The 22759-nt window shown below is 37.0% G+C and overlaps 1 protein-coding gene across 18 annotated transcripts in view; it reads left to right on the forward strand.

The window, feature by feature from the left end:
• Window positions 1-14469, forward strand: part of NRXN3 (neurexin 3) — a gene marked incomplete at both ends in the record, with an annotated part of 1625679 nt that extends 1611210 nt beyond the window's left edge. For 10 of the 18 annotated variants that reach the window (XM_082616788.1, XM_082616789.1, XM_082616775.1 and 7 more), the window contains one exon: window positions 14168-14469. In XM_082616788.1, the coding sequence (XP_082472914.1) occupies window positions 14168-14469 (302 nt within the window). Of the gene's footprint in view, window positions 1-13543 lie in introns of all 18 variants that reach the window. The other 8 variants (XM_082616773.1, XM_082616786.1, XM_082616783.1 and 5 more) reach the window with 2 other exon arrangements.
• Between the last annotated feature and the right edge of the window lie 8290 nt (window positions 14470-22759).

Here is a 22759-nt window from a genome sequence, read left to right on the forward strand (position 1 = left end):
CTCTTTTAGCCATTTTGAATTTAAGGTGCCCCTTAGATACTGAAGTAGAAATGTTGAGTAGACAGTTGGATATGGGAAATTGGAATCTGAGAGGAGGTTTGAACTGCAACTCATAGTCATATAGATGGCAGGTCTTTACAGCCAAGGGGCAGGATAGGATCACCCAGCCTAGGGCCACACCTGGGACCAGCCATGAAATGGAGAGATAAAGGGTCAGAACAGGAGGAGGAAAGTTGGAAAAATCTTGGGCTATTCAAGCTAAAGGAAGAAAGTATTTCAGACAGAGCTTTCATTTCTGACTGGCACACAGGTCATTTTTATATGGATAAAATAAATCTTTTATATTACCTACTGTCTTGGACTTTAATGGAATTATAAGGACCTAATAGTTTGCAAATAATGAGCCATATGCATATATTGGCCCTAAAAATCCACAGAGAAGCAAGGTTAAGAAAAGGAGAGCAGTTGCTAAGTTCATGGCTTTAAGCTCTATTTACACTGCTCTTTCTCTTTGTTTTACTTCATGAAGATATTCGATGAAGATAACTCTTGATTAAATACATTAGTGCCAACAAGGGTAACTTTTTTGAATCCCACCCACTTCACAAAGCAGAGATCCAAGTGCTGCAAGCTGCTCTATTTTTGTAGTTCAATTCAACAAATATGTACTGAAGACCTATGGTGTCCCTGCTCTATGTTAGATGGATTAAAAAACACAAAATAATTATAAAGTTTCAGCTTGTGCATCAAGGAGTTTATAATATCCTGAGTGAAGAAAGACTTATTTATACTACTACCTGATTACCATTAAAACAAATGAAAATAAGAATATTAATTCCTGGAAATTTTTTAATTGAATTTTCCCTTTTGTGCATCTTAACCAGTATTAACTCATTTGGCAGAAAAGAGCTAAACTACTACCTCGACCCTCCATTCCCTCATATCCTCATCTTACCGCACAGTTCTAATGCCTGTTGAGATATGTTTTCCAAGGGAATTTGATGAGAGTTCCACCCTTGTCACCATCCTCTTTGGTCTCTTCAGTAGCACCAAGTAATGCTGAACTCATAGAATATAGCGAATAACATCTTCTTGCATTTGAATTGGATATTTCATAGTTTCCAAAGTAATTTTACTTAAATTTACATACATATGTGAGCTGGAAGGACGAGTCTTCCTGATTTTATAAATGAGCAAACTGAGACTCCAGGGGATGGGGTGAGGAGTGAGTGACTTGTCTCAAGCCATGTGGTTTGAGAGGAAGGGCTCCTATGAAAACATATCTCAATATGACCTCTTCGAAGCTTAACTCTAACCCACAGAAGAGTGAAACAAATTAACTGTAAAATTACATACATATATAACAAAACTTCACCACTAAAAGATGAACTAATCAAGCTTTAAGAACTTAGCACTATTGGAGGGGTAGGAACAGGGGTTAAAGAGGGGTAGTAATAGTGGCTACTTGGGTTAGGGTTTTTTTGTTTCTGTTTTTGTTTTTTGTGGTACGCGAGCCTCTCACTGCTGTGGCCTCTCCCGTCGCGGAGCACAGGCTCCAGACGCACAGGCCCAGCGGCCATGGCCCACGGGCCCAGCCGCTCCATGGAACGTGGGATCCTCCCAGACTGGGGCACGAACCCGCGTCCCCTGCATCGGCAGGCAGATTCCCAACCACTGCGCCACCAAGGAAGCCCTGGGTTAGGGTTTTTGACTGAGGTTATTATTTGTTTGATGCTGAAGCAGATGCTCCAAGCATCCCACTCAGAGTAGCACTGATCTCAATTGTCTGAGACTCAGCCTTCTCTGAATATGAAACCCTCATAGCTGATGCTTTGGTCAGCTTTGAAGAAAATAGTAACAAACATTTGAAGAGCTCTTTAAAATTTATAAACACTTTCAGATTCAAAATCTCAGTTGTATAAACTTACCCTTTGAGGTAGGTTAATTGACCAGCCATTATAATCATCATATTACACATGAAAAGACAAGCTCAGGGAGATTAACTGACTTTTTCAATGTCCTAACAAGCTAGCATAGTAGGTGATACAACCAAGACTGGAACTTAGGTCTCCAGACTCTAAAGTTTCTATCCCATATACTAGATTTCAGGTACAAGGTGAGCCACTTCGGTGATGTAAGATTTTAATGCTTTTATGGAAGCTCTAAGCTAGTGTGGGGTTAAAAAAAAAAAGCAATTAATGATATTAATTAACTTATTCATTCATTAGTTCATTCAATAAACGTTTGAGTGATTATTAGTATTCTGGTTGGTAGGAAAAATAAAGATAAAAAGATGCTATTCTTGTCCTAAAGTTCTGAGTGTAGCTGAAACTGAGAAGAAAACAAATTAAGTGCAGTGGAGTGTTGGAGCCAGTAACAATCTGTACAGGATGCAGTAGGTTCACAAAATGGAATGGAGATTTGGGGACAGAATTACAGATACAAGTTAAGGGTTTCTTAAATACATAGGGAAAGAAGTCATTAACGTAAGGTCCTTCCATGTGTAAACATTCTATTCTACCAGGTTTGAAAATGCAATACTACCTTTTGTAATGTTTTATCCATTCTTATGAATCTTCTTAAGTATGAAAAGTTACTCTCAATCGGGCAAGCAGATCACTGATACAGAAGTACAGTTCTAAGTATTGGGCTTGATGGTGTTCTTTACTCTTTTCCATCTTGGAGGTTTAGTTTTTCTCTTTCTCCCTATTTACTGTAATTAGGTGTGTAAAATGTTTGGGAACAGATAGTACAAGAACTTCTTACTTGGGACATTTTTGTTCAGCATTAAAAAGAAAATGTTAAGTTTTTTATTTAGAGACAAATACCATGTTTGAAGCAGCCTTCACTCTTTCTCTGAGCATCACCCATATCTGAGGAAGAGGTTGTGAGAAGTCAGGGTAAACTCAGGGCTCATTTTGTAACACAAGTGACAGCCATCCTCACATGACTAGGATTTGACATCCAGGCATAGTGTCTCTGTTCTTTTTCTAAGCCAAACCATGATTCAGAACGGAGCCACTGATTCTCTCAGAAGAATCCCTCCCTTCGTCCCACAGACACATAACATATCAATCAATGAAAAGGATTTTGGTATTTCATAGGAGGGACAGATGATGAAGAGATTTATCTCATATACCTGATGTAAAAATCTTGAAAATTCTCATTAAATATTTGTTCTCCAGACTCCTTTTTACGCCTCCCTGATTACAATTTTTTAAGTGTTTCCCTGGTGTTGTACTCTGATTCCCAAGAAGGTTGCCTCTTCCTTCCTCTTTCCAGTACTTTCAATGGCAAATTTAAAATATTTAATGTTATGCAAAATAATTCATTTGGACCTTCCTCTTGAACCTCCTCTGTGCACACTGAAGACAATGTCCTTATCAAGCAGGACTCACTCTCCCAGAGAGGCGGGTTTGCACCTTGAGTTCCTTGAGTATTCTTCCAGCTTCTCAGGCACAACCCCAAGCAGTTTAGAAACACATTTCTTTGAAACAAGTGCACTTTCCAAGATGCATTCTGAGTAATTCCATCTTATTGCATCTGATGCCCTTAAAAGTCTGATTTTGCATTTAGACAGGGTTATTTGGACATGGGTGGGATAAAAATGGTCCCATCAAAATATGCTGTTTCAAGTCAAATTATTGTATTATTTGTTCTCAATGGCAAATATAACCCCAAAGCATTCTTAACACTCAGTAGAGGCATAGATCCAGAACCATGCAGTTATTGGTAATAAAAACCTAGTGTAGATATGTAATGAAAGATGAAAATGAAGTTGTAACCTGATTATGAGCTACTGACAATATTATTTTCTATCTTATATTAGAAATCAAATGAGCTTTGTGTATTTTAACTGATGGTTGACTTATAAAAATGTGTAGGCACTAATGTAGTGTCGTGTTTGCTTCATATGAAACTGTGGCTTCCATGGATTTAAAAAATACATATTTTATTTGCAAAGTGACAACGATAAATTTTGGTATGTTCAATTGTTTAGCCAGTGATTTCCAGAAAGTAAGTGGTGTCCTACTTGTATGAGTTTTAAAACAGGCAATTTTGAAATAGGTAAATTACTCAGTAGAAACCTTAGGAGACTCAAATTGCTGATGTATCTTCCTCAAAACACCTCTTATTTTCCAGGAGTATGTGTACACTAGACATATCTTATTCTTTATAAGTCTCACACTTAGACCACTTAACGTTTCCTACTTTAAAAAAAATGCCTATGAAACAAAAAATAGCCCATGTGAATGTTATTAAAACTAACTTTGTCCTACAGAAGTAATTTGATGCCTTGTGAGGCAATCTGTACATATAGGGTCTTCTCATACAATGAAATTCAATGTTAAAAGTATAATTATTCAAAAAAATTAACTAAATGGCAACAAGGGTTTTTCTTTTCCTATATTGTTGGGATTTTCTTCCTCCTCCTAAAACCTCCCAGCTGCCCTTTGTGAAGTTCCTAGAATAATGATTAACATTATAAAACCAGAGACTAAAACTCTTGGTACGGACTGACCCATGGGGACACATTACTATAATTATTTTAAAATAAAATAATAAAAGGGGCATCCCCTAAGGGACAAAAGTCTGACTCATCCTCACAATTTATTCTGTTTGTCAAAGTCACCCCCAAAATTTCTTAGGAGTGGTTGGAATTGGCTCAGAACCAGGGGCTCTCAAGTGTCTTACCTTTGTGGTTCGCCTACCTGGGTTTCCCAGTCCTTGGTTGAACATTAATGTTCTCACAGGGATAAAATATTTAATGTAATTCTTGTGATCTCTTCCAGTAGAGGCTGAGGCCATTTCTAAAACCTCCTTCCCCATGTCCCTTCCACAGTATCTCCACATACACACACACACGCACACACACAGTTTGTCTCTTTTTTTCCTTTTCTCAAGGTTTAATCTAGCATTTTGTTTCCCACATGGTCTCTAGAAGACTGGCAATTTCCCCCAATGTCCTTCAAATAAACCGCACTCATTTCCTGACTATCCTGTAGTTAGTTTACTGATGCTATGCCACTATGCTCTTTAGAGTGGAGGAGTGGAGGGGGTTTTGCCTCTATTACCTAAAAAAAGCTGTCCATTTATCAGGTACATTTAATTACCACAGCTGTCACCCATGTGCCCTGTCAATTTGGCCAAGTCCAAGAACATGTATATGGAGCAGTATTAATTATAACCCCTCTAGGTCTTACAAAATTTACCTTCTGAGTTTATGGATGAATATGGGCTAAGTTTCCTAGAGCAGAACCCATGAACTCATGTGTATTTTTACCTCAATTCCTGCCACTACAGGCTCTACTTCAAGCCCCAACACATGTACACATATACACATGCTTACAAGAATGTAATTGGCAAAAGGCCTTGGGATGACCTTTGCCTCTACTGGAAAGGCATGAAACTAAATCCAGTACCTTTCTCCTACTCTCAAATTGGTTTTGTCTTGATGACCTCTTCCCAACCCTAACTTGCTGGTCTGTTTTCCTATTTTCCCTAAATGCAACTTACTTTAAGCATGTATTAACTTGGTTAACATTCCTGCAGTTAAAGGATAATAGACAATTACCCATTTGTCAGTCTTAGCCTCTTTCTTCTCTCTCAAATGTCTACTTACGACGTACATCCAGACTGCACGCCCCTTTTTTTTTTTTTGAGAAGCAAAACCAAAAAAAAAAAAAAAAACATTTTTAAAGAAAATGCAAAATTTCTTTTTAAAGAAAATGCAAAATTTGTTTTTAATTTTGGCTGTCAGCAAAAGGGGAATCAATAAGCCAGAATATACAAAACAACAAAAAAAAGTGTCCCCTGACTGCTCTGTCTGTGCCTCCTCAGCGTGTGCATCTGGTTGTTCATCTCTGAAAGTGTGTGAAATACTCTTTCCTTTCAATTATTTTTCGTTCTTTGCTCCCTTCTTGTTTGGGAATTAAGTGCTTTTTGTATTATATATATCTATCTGTATATATATCAATGTGTTTCTTTTTAATTGCTAGATCTTTATCTTTAGATTTGGTTTTATCCAAAACTATGACAAAAAAAGTTATGAATTGTTTTCTGCAACTTTTCCCCACTCCCTCTTTAAATGTGGAACAACTTCAGCTGCAGAATCCCCACATCCACATCTTTCAAATAAGCCCAGTCTCACTAGAATCACATGCACCATGGGTGGCATGGGGAAGACAGGTGATGTCATTCAGACAGTACCCTTTCTATATAGGGAAGTCATGAATGACCCAGCCAGTGGGCTCCCTATACAGCTTTGTCTTTCGATTTGAAGATCTCCACCCCCTCCCCTAACTCTAGATGGGGCTGTGTGCCTGCCGATGAAGTTGTTCAACTTGAATGCATAAATCTAGTCTCCTTGTTTTTGCTTTTAACCTTTTGATCATTATTATAAGTATTACTATTATTATTTTATGTATTTTGGCTACTTTTAGTAGGGACAAAAGTTTAACTGTTTTTATTATTTAAAAATCTTTAATGAAACTGTAATGATTTTTGGAGTAATTGCATGTTGAAGAAGTTGCAGCTTAGGGTGTGTGAGATTGTCAGTGTTAGAGTTCTGTTCTTTATTTCTGTAGATGGGCATGTGTAGGCTCATTTGTTTTTGTATATTGCCCATCCCTTCCTTACAGCCAGAAGCTCTAATGCAGCTAGATCACTCCGTGCCGCCCTTACATGGACATGGCGACTCACTTACACATTTACTCCCATCATCTTCATCTCTTGTGTAGTACACTCATAGATATGACCCTACCCTTTCTGCATCTTTCCTTCCCATACCCCTCCTTTCTTTAGCATTGTTCAAACTTATGTGCTGTCATCCATCCCCTTCAATTAAAGAAAGTCTAAAACTTGTCAAAAAGACAAAAAAAATTAAAATTAAATATATATCTGAGAACCTATAATAATGCAGAAATTCATTCAAAACCCTCGAGATTCATAGATTGTTTTAAAGGCAAATTATAAAATTAAACAGGTTTTTTTAAAGTTTTTTTAAATCATTGCAATCAGAATAATTTCAGATTCAAAACTGATGCCCTCCCAAGACCCTCAAAGTAAAAAATTTGTTAAAGTGCAGATTTTTTTTTCTTTTCATGTTATGTGGTGTGGATGTATGTGTTGTTGCCTCCCTGTATCATCCTCTGTTGTAAATTATTATATTTGAAAAATTAGACATTTTGCTCAAAAGTTTTTAAAGAAATGACAACAAAAAAGCAAGTTACAAGAATGTGGCAATTCTATTTGTCCAAGAGCATTCTTACACAACTTTCTTTTGTAAATTTTTCTTTCATGCCAAAAAACATGCGGGCAATTTGTTGATGTAAGTTGACTATAAATTAATACAGTATGCTTTTTTAAGTTAAATTATTTTGTCTATATGGAAATGATTTCTTTATTTTTCCTAAAACAGCCTCTATTTTTTATTTGCTTTTACTTTTCTTTTCTGTCCTTATGTTGTGAATGCCTTGTTGATGTTATTTGCTCTCTTTCCCTCTAGTTTACTTTGAACCTGAAGTTGATTTTATTTTCTACTATGTGATTTTGAAGACAATATTAAATATTTTATTTCATTTGTGTCTATTTGCTTAATTTTCACTGTTATATTTTGTGCTGAATTGCTTCTAATTATCAATGTGAATTCTACTCTTGGTAGAAGGGTGTGGATAAATTGTTCTTACCATCCAAAGGAAGCCTGGCCTCTTTGCCTGAACCAACTTTTAAAGCCTTGAAAGTAATGGTAGACTCTACAGTGGGATATGAAATTGGATACAACCTACAGGAGGCCTGTACTCCAGAAGAAAGTTAGTTGAGTTAACTGCAAATGTTATCAGTGGTAATACATCCTAATTTAACTCCTTAGAAAGCATTTGGGGAAATCAGTCTTTTATTTTATTTTCCTTCAGCAAAGGGGAAATAAGGTACTCTCAAGTGACTATGGTAGAGTTTGGTTATCCAGGATTAAACTATCACCATCACTGCAAGCTACAAAATCACTTTCACTGAGAATAGAGAAAGAACCCCAGAGTTTAGAGTATTGTCCTATGATAATGATGCCTTCCAAAGTATAAAACTAACTACTGGTGAAAGCACACCCGCACACAGTAAGCACCCAAATCTCTCTCTCTCTTTCTCTTTTTCCTTTTCCGTTTCTATTAATATTTGCCATTTCTCTCAAGGATTTAAACAGGTAAGCTTTCAAAGGATCCTAAGATTCTACCCACAAGAAACATGATGATTTTCACATCTAAAGTTTTATTTAGGAAACGTCTCAGGTAGGTATTGCCATTTTGTATGACTACGGTGAGAATACTCCTTGACCTTAAAGGTATTTGGTCAATGTTGCCTTATCACTTCAGGAAACAAAAGATCAGCAAGAAGTGCTATATAATTTTTAAATAAAGAGATTACTTGCTTCACTTTAGTTTTAGGTATTAGTATTACTGTTAAAGAAATATCAAACTGAAGAGTGGATAAGACATATGTTTCCAGCCCAGCACCTTCAATGAATGCACTTTATCTGCCTCAGTTTATATGATTTTATATTGTTTGACATGTTGGATGATATTTTAGGTTTAAAACTAAGAATCTCCTAAATAGACTATTTTATCTAATTGAATTGAAAACTTTTATTTTTGTTGAGGATGCTATCCATAAGTCTATTTGATATAAGGCTTATCATTTATTTTAAATGCAAGCTCTTGGGCTTATTATAAATCATTCTTCAAACTCTGCATTTAAAATAGCCTTAATAATCTAGATCCTATATTATTATACTTATACCTCAGCATACGACTACCACATAAAAAAAGGTCAGAAAAAAGTAGTCAATGATTTCAGTGTTTATAGGCCCAAAATATTAGTAGAAATGATACTAGAAACTAGAATTTTGGAGTAGCAGTTTCTGTGCTAAATACAACATGCATTATAATTAACATTAACATGTATTATTATTAGTCACATTGGTGGCTTGAGATAGGCTGTGTTATTATTCCCATTGTACAGAGATTTTAATAAATTTGACCAACTCATGGCTAGTAAGCCACAGAACTGTGATGCTGACCTGCGTCTGAGTGACTTCAGAGGCAAAGGTTTTAACCAATAGGCAGATGAAAAACTCCACTAGACCTTCCTTCTTTTACAATGTATAATGACATCAGGGGGTTATAGCTCATCTTACCTGGGTGTATATTGAAAAAATAGAATCTGTAGTCTTTCAGAATCAAACCCATTTCAGATAAACTAGGGGAAAATGTCCTACCTAGAGATTCTCATCTCATTAAAATGCTCATTAAAAAGTTAAGCCCCTTTGAGATACTTGAGTTTTTCTGCTTTCTTCTCCCCAGGGACTTGCCATGCCTGTCTGTGACTATTTTTTCTGAGGTTGGATGCAGAACAATTTCATGGTTCCAAGCTTCCAGATATTGATGTGTTGCAAGTACACACTGCTGTGGCACCAAATAACTAAATGAATATCATTCAATAACTAATTTTTTGGGGAAAAAGATGATTCCTCCCCACTGTATGTTAGTTTCCCAGCAGAGAATGAGAAAAATGCAAATAAGAGACGAGGTAAAGAACCTAAATATAGATAAAAGAAATTCAAGGAATTGGAGCACGGTGTCCTCTCCCAGAGACTCACTCTTCAGTGTCATTGTTTTTCGTATTTTTGTGACTTCTTCCACTCAGATATCTCCAGAGAGGCAAAGGTTGGAGCCATATTGAAACTTTGTGCTGCTTTTCTTGCTTTTTCAGATGACCCACTACACCACCATCACCTACAACATTCTCACAGTTCAGAAGAGTTCTATTAAATTTTTAATATACTGTCTTTTTCGATGGCAGAGAGCCCCTTTTGCTGAATATCAGCCCTAGACACATGAATTATATATCTATAAATACACTCATAAAACAAAAAAACAGGGCAGCCTTCAGGGCTAAAATAGACCTTTTATATCCCTAGTGATCTCTCTGGTTTAAAGAAAAGCACAACCCTGTCAAAAAAAAGGTATATATTCCTGATTTAAAATGCTAACTTTAAGGAATATGGATAGTTCTTATTCCAAACCAAAGAAAAATTCTGGGGATTGAATAGGAAATTAGAGTTGTGATGGATTACAGGTTTTGTATTACTCTGCCTGCAACCCCTTATGACTTTAAGCTTGTTGCTTCTATGAATACTTTCATAAGCATAGACATCTGGTAGATCACTGATTTCACGTTCTTTGGGCAGTGAAAAAAAAATTATCAGCTGCTCCAACATTTCTGAGGAAACTCACTTTGGATTAATACAAATAAACATGAAATCTTAAATAGCCTTCTGCAATCTAAGTCATTTCTAGTAAGGATCTAGTGATGGGAGAAACACATCCTTCACCTCCTTATCTCAAATGATGTGTGCCCTTGGACCTCCCAGGACACTAGAATCATCTTAAATCTTAAATATGGAATTTGATATTAAAATGGACTATACACCCCAACTCACATACTTGTCCCAGGCACCTTTCACGTTTATAGTTATCCAAAAATTTCCACCTACTTTCACTTTAATTCCCCTCTGTAATACCAACTCCTACATCCCAGTGGACTCCCTTTCAAATTAAAGACATTTTTCCAATTTCTTGAGATGCCAGGAGAGGGAAGCTATGAAAGTTCCTATGATTTCATTGATTAAACACTACCAGGATTTGGGCTCAAATGTCCCTGACAGGGGCATCATTTATCATTTTTAACACTGCTACTAGGATTAATAACAAAATGACAAAGAAATTGAAGATTAGCAGTTTTAACAGATTCTGTTATTTAAACTCTGCAACAGCATACCCATCATTTTAGTTTGGAAATAAGCTCTTGCCATTTCACTTAAAGGCTCACCAACCTTTTAGAAGCTCTTTGTAAATTAGTGAGCTTCAAGACCCTCTTTTCATCCCCTTATCAAAAGGATGATTTTCACTTTTTTTTTTTTTTCTGCTCCAAGAGAGATACTCACATTAGGGTGTTGAATGAGAAGCGAATAGCAAAGGAAAGTGGAAGTGATTCAACTGCAGAATGAGCAGTTTGTAGATTTTGTAGATTTTTAACAACAAAGACACAGTGGAAGCTTTAGCTGGGATTGAAAAGACAAGGGGGGAAAAAAAGGCAAATGTGAGACTCCAGTTGGGTGTCACAGATGGTCCACTAAAATTGCAAATGAATGCCACTCTGTAATCATGAAGACAGTGATCTTAATCTCACTTAAAGAGACACTAGCATCCTACTTAACAATTTGCCTTTATTTTTAATTATTTGTTCCAGGACTTCGCCTCCCAACAAATCAGTCATTCCTTGTCCTTTATCCCAGTTTACTCTCCACTTAATAAACAATGGGTTGATTTTTATCCTTGCCCTACAAAGCAAATGACTCTCAGTATTTGTGCCAGAAAAGAACACCCATTCTAGGTGAGATGGGTACAAAAACCCTGTCTTGTTCTCTAAAGGAAAGTAAAATCATCCCTGAGCGATCCCTAGGGAACCTTTAACAGCCTGCATGAGCCTTCACTCCTCTCTCCTCACTGCTCTTTTCTTACTCAGACACTGCCTTCTTCCCCATATCATCTTAAATATAACACTCAGGGCCTCCCTACCGGAAGAATAAGAAGAAAAGGTACCTCAGGGTTAGTTTTAGGACTGGCTTACCTTTAGGGACCTGTGCTCCAAATCCCATTTATAAAAATTAGCAAAAGTATGTAAATTATGCATTAAATAAGTTGCAAGATATATGAATTACATATCTTCACAATGTAAAAAAAAATAGGCATGCTTGTCCAGGAAAGCAAGTCTGAAGCTTTGTCAAATCTGCAAAAATCGGTTTGCTCAATAGTTTCAAACTCCGAGCACTAGAAGAGAAGCTTGGGGTTTAAAACACAGACTAAAATATCATCTTGAGATTCTCAGAAAGATTCTTGTTTTATTTCCCCACATGTGCTAACATCATCAGGTAGGCCAGGGATGACTGTACTGTGCTCTCTTGTCCCTTCCCTTCCTTAAGGTATGCATTATGTCCATCGTTGCCATGCTCCCCAACTCAGTTTCTCTCTGCAGAGGATAAAAGCTTCTGATGTGGTGCAAGCAGTTCTTCTCTGGTGCTCTGAAGGTGTGCAGTAGCTTTCTTTGCAGGAGGCTTTTTCTTAGCATACCTGAAACCTGGACAGTTTAGATGCAGCAGGTCAGAAAGAAGACTTCAACCATAATATTTTATTATCATCTCAACTGTCTGACTAACTGGGTCAGGGACATATCATGCCATCCCTGCTAGAGGACTTTTAAAAACAATAGTTGGAATAATTTTTTAAATAAATTTAATGAAGAGACATGAACTGTGACTTCTTGATTCTTTCTCTGTTTGAAAATAACACTGTAAAGAAACACAGGAGAAACTGAAGACTGATTATCTTGCTTACATACATGAATAATAAGCTTGGCCCTACAAGTAGGTGAGTAGCATCCACCACAGAATATTTGTGGTAACCATAATTTGCAGGGCACTATGATTTAGTGAACTATTCTGAACTTCCTTTCCTGACCTAGTCCTCGTATGCTTATAAGTGCAATAACTAGGGTCTGTGGGTAAACCGATAAATATCTGCCATTCTAAGAAATAAAAGGAATCCAAATTGGAAAAAAGGATCACTGATTTTAAAAACTACTTTGCTATCTCCACATTTCTGAATCTAAAAGTAAGTTTCCAGTAAGTCATGGATATGTAGGCTGGGTATTCTTAAAATCTAGTGTCTGCTCAGTATATATTACATATAGCATAAAAGCAATGTATAAATATAATACTAGACCAATGCAAAACAAGTTGTGGTTTTATAGTCAGGGGAATTTCTGGAAAAGCATAATCAAGATGGGCTTGTTAGATGAACATTTTCAACCTACTGTAAGTTTCCCTTACTTAGCATATAGTAAATGAAGACCGCACTTGATAAATGTGAAATAAAAGGTAGTAACTTAAAATACTAAAGATGAGCTCTTTTATGTTCCTTAATCTTGATCTCAGTGACATGGAAAATATGTCATTCTCATCCTAATGGGAGCAAATAAGTAGAAACCCAAGAAAAAAATAAGGAAATGCTATGGCTCACAGATTAATCACATGCATATGTGCATGTACGTATACACACACACACACACACACACACACACAATTTTCATGGTCAGTATTTGCAACAGTATAGGTGAAGGTCATTATCCCATAAGCAGATCCTGGAAAAAGCCTATTTGAATTCTATCTAAATAATTACTTGAGAGTATCTTTAAAAATCTAAGCCCCCAATCTAAGGATTTCAGGTTTTGATGGCAAGAGGCATATAATGGGCTAAAACTATAGCCCAATAATCAGCCTAGAAGTAGAGAGGATCCATGTGTGGATCCAAGTCATTTTATTATAATTTCGGAGGTGTAACCTATGAACTATACATACATTCATTGAGTGTGGCTGTGAATTGTTTTTCTACAAATATACTAATTCTGTTTTTCTTTTTCTTTTCAATCCCAGGAGGTGAATTAGTTATCCCTCTTCTTGTAGAAGACCCTTTAGCTACCCCTCCTATTGCTACTCGTGCACCTTCCATTACACTCCCCCCTACCTTTCGCCCCCTCCTCACCATTATTGAGACCACCAAAGATTCCCTGTCCATGACCTCTGAGGCGGGGTTACCTTGCTTGTCGGACCAAGGCAGCGATGGTTGTGATGATGATGGCTTGGTGATATCTGGGTATGGCTCAGGGGAAACCTTTGACTCTAACCTGCCCCCTACTGATGATGAAGATTTTTACACCACCTTCTCCTTGGTAACAGATAAGAGTCTTTCCACTTCAATCTTCGAAGGTGGCTACAAAGCACATGCGCCCAAGTGGGAATCCAAGGACTTTAGACCTAACAAAGTCTCCGAAACTAGTAGGACTACTACCACATCTTTGTCCCCTGAGCTGATCCGCTTCACAGCTTCCTCCTCGTCTGGGATGGTGCCCAAATTGCCAGCTGGCAAAATGAATAACCGTGATCTCAAACCCCAGCCTGATATAGTCTTGCTTCCGTTGCCCACTGCCTATGAGCTAGACAGCACCAAACTGAAGAGCCCACTAATTACTTCCCCCATGTTCCGTAATGTGCCCACAGCAAACCCCACGGAGCCGGGAGTCAGACGGGTTCCGGGGGCCTCAGAGGTGATCCGGGAGTCGAGCAGTACAACAGGGATGGTCGTCGGCATTGTGGCTGCTGCTGCCCTCTGCATCTTGATCCTCCTGTATGCCATGTACAAGTACAGGAACAGGGACGAGGGGTCCTATCAAGTGGACGAGACGCGGAACTACATCAGCAACTCAGCGCAGAGCAATGGCACGCTCCTCAAGGAGAAGCAGCAGAGCTCGAAGAGCGGCCACAAGAAACAGAAAAACAAGGACAAAGAGTATTATGTGTAAACACGACACTGCTAACGATATGCGAATTTAAAACACAGGATTATTTCTATATAAATATATAAATACTTGGAAAATGAGATTTCACAGATGTCAGAACTGTTCTAACTATGAGATGGGGTATACCATGACTATGGTGGGGAAAATCATTTTTAAAAGAACACACACAAAGATGTACCTACCTATAAGATTCAGCCATGGCTGCTTTGATTCAGTCACTGCTCGGAGACAGTTCTTTCTGCCCTGCTGTGTCATAAAGCACACACTTTGCCCTCTGGAGCGAGCAGATGGCTCCCCCCACTTTCGCGGACTTGGAAGCTTCCTTCTCTTTAGGACCTTTCATCCAAGGTAGAATACTTCATGGCTTACTTGTTCCATAACTCCAAGTGAGTCTGTAATAATGTTTGTGAAGCTTGACTGTAATAATGTTTTTTTTTTGGTTTAATTATGTAAAAAATGAAAACAAAAAAAAAAAGAAAAAGGTAAAAACAGAAACAAAAAACCCCACCCTTATCTGGTTCTGGCCAGTGTGTGCATAACTTTTCAAGATCTGAGGGGAAAAAATGGCTTTTGGGTATTTGTTTATTTTTTGAGAATAACTGGACATAAGAAGAAGAAACAAAAATCTCAGAAAACAGAAGAGAAACCATTGCCATATGAACTCAAAAGCTACCATGGTGTCCACTCTACATATCAGGTTGTGGCGTTTCTAGATTCTGTTGTCTATTTCCTATGCGATGCTTTGCTGAACACATAGCAAAATCATGGGATGGATGATAATATTGATTTGAAAAGCTGGTTCCTCAGGATCAAATTCCAGAATTTGCCACCCAAACCCTGAACAGATGGGGTTAGGGCTGGTTTTATCAGAGCTATTGGCTTTACTTAACAATATTGTTCCTGTCCATGAGCCCAGCCAAATTGTGGTAAAGGAGAAAGCCCCATAAACTAAAACAGAGCCTTCCCTAGGGAAGGGGAATGGGGGTGGGCTGGATCTGTGACTGATCAAAATGCATGCAAATATAAAAGAAAAGACAATATAAGAAGTCTGTTAAAGAATCAAAACAGACAATAGGGGAGTTCAACTTGTGATGGAACCACAAAAGGTCACACAAGCCAAACATGGCATGACAGAGTGCAGAATTCATAGTTCTTTCCCCGCCCCCAACATGATAATGTTTTTCCTAGTGATTTAATTTTGCAGCCTGACATTTATGGATAACTCTGTCCTTCCATTTGCTCATGTCTCCTTTCACCCATCTTTTCTAAAAATAATAAATGAATAAAGCTGCTGTGACACACAAAAAATGGAATTTAATAGTATAATATATATAAATAAATATATATACAGATATATTTATCATGGTATGTTTGATGGGATGACTGAAACAGGAAAACTGTTAAAATCTTGAAGTGGAATGAGAATGTTGTTTTAAAAGAAAATAACAAAACGACAAAAAAGTAAACCTTAAAATGTGAAGTGTGAGTTTAATTTTGTCACAGTTAACTGTGTCAAAGAGAATAAAAAATCTTCTCAGATTTTGTTTACATATTTTACTACATTTTTGCTGGTATAATTCCTTAGCCACCTGTGTACATACTGCTTTGAGAACTGTTCTTTCCTTTCTATTTGTTTATTTCAGTTTGTTCGGTTTATGTTCCAGTTGTCTTTCTTTTTGAAAAGAGGAAACAATGTACAGAAAAACAATAAACTTGTTGTGTGGCCATACCTATCCCAAAAGCAAGAGAAATATTCACACAAAAATGAAATGTGTTCTCTGGAGGGTCAGATACATACAGTTTCTTTTGTACAGATGAAAATCAATCAGCTGTTTAGATTTAGAAATCTACTCTTGCTGGTTTTTGTAAGTTGCATGAATATTTGACTTTGAAAAAGTATCTTAAAGACGTGGGGCAAAAAGCGCAACCTAAACAATGGTAGCCTTTACTAATATGTATGGAAAGAGGTGTTCTTCATTACCTGATATTTCAATGTGTTAAGAGTTTTGGATTATTTTGTTGTCATTGAAAAAGACAGGATTATAAAGAGATATCAAAGCACGATTTAGATAACCTAAATGGCCCAACCTATATGAAGTTGATTATATCTCGATGTCTGTAAAAGATTGCTGTTCTTGGAGTCTTGAGGTCTTGTGAACTGATTTCCTGCTTTCTTTCTTTACATTTTTTATTTGAGTAAGAATACATTTATTCCTTTTAGTGTAAGTTTCTATTTGGACAATTTTATGGGAACATGTGCATTCTGTATGTGAGCTTCTATCATATTGCTGTTGTTTTATGAGCAGACTCTTAAGGAATTTATTTTATGATGTTGTGAAGTTACTGCTTTTTCTTTTTCCTTTTATTTCACATTTGCATTTTAGTTCAAGGATATGCTTAGCAATAAAATGTTCTTCCCAAAAGCTTGTATGATGCTGTATTTTTATTTTCCAAACATTTGGTAAAAGACCTTGTACTGGGGCTAAATATGTCATGTCGAATTAAAAGCCAAGTAATCTAGGACCATGTTCATGTGAAATAAAATATTATAACCAGTTACTAATACTTATATAAACTTATCAAAAGTGACATATTTGGGGGCTAAACAATTATTGTCTGTCAACTGAGGCATTATTATTTAGATAACTATGGTAAAGTAACCATGGGAAAACACTTTTCTGAACAGATAAGATGACAGAAGCATTGTATTCTGGAAAAAATATTGTTAGATACTATTTTCTTAAATGTTTGGCAACTTTTAAGTATTTGCTGTAAGTTAACAAACTTACAGAACCATGTTCATGTTTGAAACACTGGAAAGCTTTAAATGCATTTTTTCCAAGCCTCCCACCATATTGAAATTTTTTAGAAAAGTACTAAATCCAAAGTCAAAATTTAAATGAGTGCTTACATTTTAACAGCTTCTTTCTAGATTTTCAGATTACAAAATTCTGCAAACATTCATTATAGCTGGAACCTTTCTCATATCTCAGATGTCCTTGATATGCTGGTTCATTAAGCACATGCTTACTTTGCCAACTGGATAATCCATCATGATATTCTACATTTTTCACCATGATCTAGAAATGTGAGTTAACTGAACACCTGTACTCTAGCCATATATTCGTTACCAATTTTTAAAGAGTTAGAATTAAAAGCAAATATAGTTAACCCTGTTCCTTCAGATTTCACTGGTGGAATGGTTATGCTATTAACTATCATGGAAATGGAAAAAAATAAGGCTCAATGAGGTCAAACTATGGAAAGTTCCTTTTTTGATTCCTGCCTCAGATAATTTACATGAAGCAATCATTTATCAATGCCCATGATATGCCAGATACTATGTTAAGTGTTTTGGCTTATGTAGTTTGTTTAATGCCTGAGTGGTAGATAGCATTTTCCTCATCTTAAAGATGAGGAAACAAAGACATGACGAGCTTAAGGACAACTTGGCTAGTACATTTCTAATCATGTTAAAAGTCAGGCCTTGCTGACCTGGAGGTCAGTGGGATGTCGTGAAAAGGATACAGGCACTGAGGCCAGACACAGCTGAGTTGTTACCCCAGCTGGACTATTCACTGTGTATGGACAACTTCACTATGTCTCTGAGATTTGACTTCCTCATCTGAAAAATGTGACACCTCAATGACCTTGCCTCACAATATAGTTTGGGTAAAAAAAATTGAAATAATGTGTTTTAATTGTGATTGTTACAGAGTAGGGACTCAACAAGGTTAGTCTGCATCACTTGAGTTCTGTGCTAGTCATTTACAATAGCTGCCTGCTAGAATTACAAATTCTACAATAAATTCTATAATAAAAAGATTTATTTAGTAATTGTCAAGAAATGTTACCAAGTCATGACTTGGATTTACTAGCTATAATTGATAAAACTAGTATTTTCTAATCATATACTTTGATTGAGGGCATGACTGCAACTAGTAAACATGTGTTACTGACAACTGGTAGCATGAATCTGTCTGACAGCATATTTTAAGCAAGTGGCCAAAAATTAGGGTAAGTAAAGAAGCTACAGATTTGAGAAAATGTTCAACTTCCAGAGAAATTCTGAGACGATGGTTAATGTGGTAGATTCATCAGGATCTAAGTGGCATTTGCTCAGATACTTTGGTTAATGTCCATGAGCAGAAATAATTTGTCATTATCTCCATGAGGGAGTATTGAGATGGTACCATCCCTTTCCAGTGTGTTTAACTTTGGCCACAGGCTTTGGAATCAGAAAAGCTTAGTTCAAATCTTGGCTCTGAATCCTGGGTCTGTCCTTTACCAGCTGTGAAACCTTGAGTAAAGTGTGCAGTGACTCTAACTTCATCCATGAAACTGGAATGATATGGCCTCCTCTTAGTGCTATTCTATAGTTAAATGAGCTAATGTGTATACAAGTGCCTGGTTATAAGCACAGTGTCTGGCCGATAGCCCTCAAACAGCAATGCCTAATTTGTCTTATTAATCATCTGTTATTATCCTAGAAGAAAAATAATATAAAATTCTTCCTTAACATCTACAGAAGATACATATAGGAGAGCCCCAGAACAATCATATGACTTCTGTAACCTAACATCATAATTGTTTTTATCCCTCTTACAGTTGAAATCACATCGATTTATTGATTCTTTGAGCTCTCCTTGAGTTTTCCACCAGAAATATGCCTACCCTTGTAAAACTCTTTACCTCAATCAACTCCTTCAGTATAGAGGCCATAGAAAGTTTCAAATGGTAAACTATTATTTACCTCAAAGGACAGTCTTCCATGCTTCCCAAATCATAGTTATTATTGCCTTAGACACACCTTCAAAATTCTATATTAGCTTTCCTTCCATAGACTTTCTAAGTGTCACTATTTAATGTGTAATCCGAGAACCACTTTAAGCATTTACTCTTTTGATAATTCAACAAACATTTACTGAACACTCATGTGCCTGCCAATCTACTATTGGCTATTGTCACTTTGTTTCAATGAAAGCAGAAAATGGAAATGGGAATTTTAAGCCTTTTTACCTCTTGTATAGATCCAGATAGGCCCAGGTTCTCTTCCCCCATATTCAAGTTGAAGTTTGATTTTTCTCCAAAAATATCCCAAGCTGTATTTGTCCCAGTTGAATTGAAATCTGGATACTGTTTGAGATTAGTTTGATGATTAATGTATTTATTAGGCATTATTAAATGATTACTATGTCTTAAATTGAGAGGGTTAATGAGTTTATAATCTACTAAGGGTTGCACAATCAAGCTGTCAAAGTTCAAGTGCAAACTAAGCTCTTTGGGGGTTCAGAAGAAATAACTTATGGTTAGGTTTCACAGAGGAGGTGACATATTAGGTAAACCTTGAAAAATTGATAGGCAGAGATCAGAGCTGCATGCCATCCCAAGCAAAGTACTGAAGTAGGAAGCAGTAGGTCAAAACCATAATTTGGATGGATCACAGATTGTATAAAGTACACTAGTGGAAGATATGGCTCAGGAGGTTTTCGAAATTTGTTAGTGAAAGGGAAGAGAGAGACAAGAGAATGTCTTGAGAAGTTCTCAAGGTCAAGGGTTAATTTGTCATTGAGCGAAGAGGACACAGGAGCAGAAAGGCAATAACAGATACACTCTCAGAGAGGGTGAAAGATTATTGGAGTGATCAAGTTTCCAGATAGAGGTGTTACTCTGAACAGAGAGGGGGTAAGCTGTTCTTCCGATAGAGTAATGAAGGAGAAAATGGAATCAGAAACTGACATATTGCAGTGGAGGTGACAGAATATGGGACAGCTATAGTCACAGAACCTCAATATTCTAGGTAAATCAAAGGCAAAGTTATGTACCTAATAGTGAGGCTGTGAGCACATGGCAGGAGTCTGTTGACAACCTGTTAGGTAGGCAGCTGATGAAAGTGTTAGAAGTTGGCTGTCTTTATCTGGCATTAATAGCAATACTTTAACGCAGATGTAGAGAATGGACTTGAGGACATGGGGAGGGGGAAGGGTAAGCTGGGACGAAGTGAGAGAGTGGCATGGACATATACACACTACCAAATGTAAAATCGATAGCTAGTGGGAAGCAGCCACATAGCACAGGGAGATCAGCTCGGTGCTCTGTGACCACCAAGAGGGGTGGGATGGGGGGGTGGGAGGGAGACGCAAGAGGGAGGAGATATGAGGATATATGTATATGTATGGCTGATTCACTTTGTTATAAAGCAGAAACTAACACACCATTGTAGAGCAATTATATTCCAATAAAGATGTTAAAAAAATAGCAATACTTTATATTTTTGCAATATTTCTTTTATATTTCATGACTTGAAATCCAATCTCGTGGTTCCAAATTTAAAGCTCTTTCAATTATGTAATGGTGGCTCTAGAGAAACAAGTCATTTTATACTTTTTCTTCAGAGCATTTGGAGCTAAGGAAGAGCATGATAAGATGTTGTGTTAGGCTACTCAGGGTGCCATAACAAAATGCCATAGGTTGGGTGGCTTAAACAACAGAAGTTTTTTTTCCCACAGTTCTGGAGGCTGGAAGTCCCAGATCAAGATCCGGCAGGACTCCTTTTTTGGTGAGGACCTTCTTCCTGGTTTACAGATGACCACCTTCTTACCCTGTACTCATATGACCTTTCTTCTGTGCATGTGCAAGAAAGAAAGGATCTCTTCCTCTTCGTATAAGGCCACAGTCTTATCAGATCATGTCCCCACCCTTAGGACCTCATTTAACTTTACCTCCTAAAGATCCTATCTCCAAATACAATCACACTGGGGGGTTAGGACTTCGGCATATTAATTTGGGGGGTGGCAGACACAATTCAGTCCACCATAGATATACATGGTGTTGGGAATTGGTAAAGTGAAAATTTTCAAGGCTCAAAGGAGTCAAGGAATCCAGAAGAAACTCTAGCCTTGTTGATGTGAGTACATGTGCTAGGTAGAAGAGCAAATAAATCCAAGAGAGACTAAACAGAGCAGAATAGGATCGTAGGAATAGGGACCAGGATTTGAAAGCAGTGTTAGGGTTGTATAGTTGTATGAGAGGCCCTAGAAGACAGGAACAGCTAAAGGAAAGCCAGAGGCAAATTTGGAAATAAATTAATAGTGTGAACTTCAAGAGACTATGTTAAGGTACATGGTTTCTGGAGTCAGAATGCGATGGCATGTATTCTGGTGCTGTAACTTTGGATAAATTACTTAGTCTACATAAGACTCAGGTTTCATTCCTATAAAAGGAAATTATAATATTACCTATTGTGTAGGTTTGTCAGAAAAGGTTAAATAAAATAATGCATGGGAAAATGCTTACTTAGCCTATACCTGACACATAATAAACCTTAATAGAAGTTGATCATTATTACAATTTGGCCTCGTTATCTGACTCAGGCAGGATCAAAGTTAGCTGCTATTTGCATGGCTAGCCAGCACCAGAAACTGCATAAATACATGGGTTAGGCAATCACTCTATTTTCCTACTTCTTTCCTTTGCCAAGAAAATATAAAGTGCAGTTGCTTGCTCATTGGCAAAGTTTCCCCTTTACTACCACTGAAGTTCTCTGCTTCCAGGATCCAGCTTGGATTATGCCCAGGGAAGGCTCACATCCTGAGATTTTCACTCCTCGCCTGGGTTTCTAGTCCTCGGATTCCTGTGACAGTTGGTTAATTAAACACCAGGAAGCCAAGAGGTCTTCAGAGAACCTTCACCATTTTAGTGATATGCATTATTTTTTTAAATATTTTATTTTATCATGAATGCTTAACATGAGATTTACCCTCTAATCAACAAGTATAAAATTTCAGTTAAGAAGAATAAGTTCTAGAGCTATGCTGTACAACATTGAACCTACAGTCAACAATACTGTGTTGTACACTTAAAAGTTCATGATGTTTCTTAAACCCTAAATTTGTTCAGTTAATCACCTTGAACTGAATTTGAATCTTTGTATATATGCACATAAAGCATAAGAGCACAAATTCAAGAAAAATTAAAATTTTTCTAAATAAATTTGAACTTTTTCCCTCACTTTCATCCAGTAGAACAACTTATTAATTGTATTCCAGTGGGTCAGTGAACACTGATAAACATAGTAATTAACTGCACCTGGTCCATCAGCAAAATGATAACCTAGTCACACAGACCTTCATCTCCAAAGCAGAAAGGACCATGGTCCCCTCTTCCATGCCAGAGATCTCTGTGTATTTTGGGTTTGTTTTTAATTTGACTTTTTACTGTGAACATTTTCAAATATTTTCAAAAGTAAAGAGACTAGTATAACAAAACCCCCATTTATTCATTATCTAATTTC

This window comes from Mesoplodon mirus (assembly GCF_964341445.2).
Source record: "Mesoplodon mirus genome assembly, chromosome: 4".
Taxonomy (NCBI): domain Eukaryota; kingdom Metazoa; phylum Chordata; class Mammalia; order Artiodactyla; family Ziphiidae; genus Mesoplodon; species Mesoplodon mirus.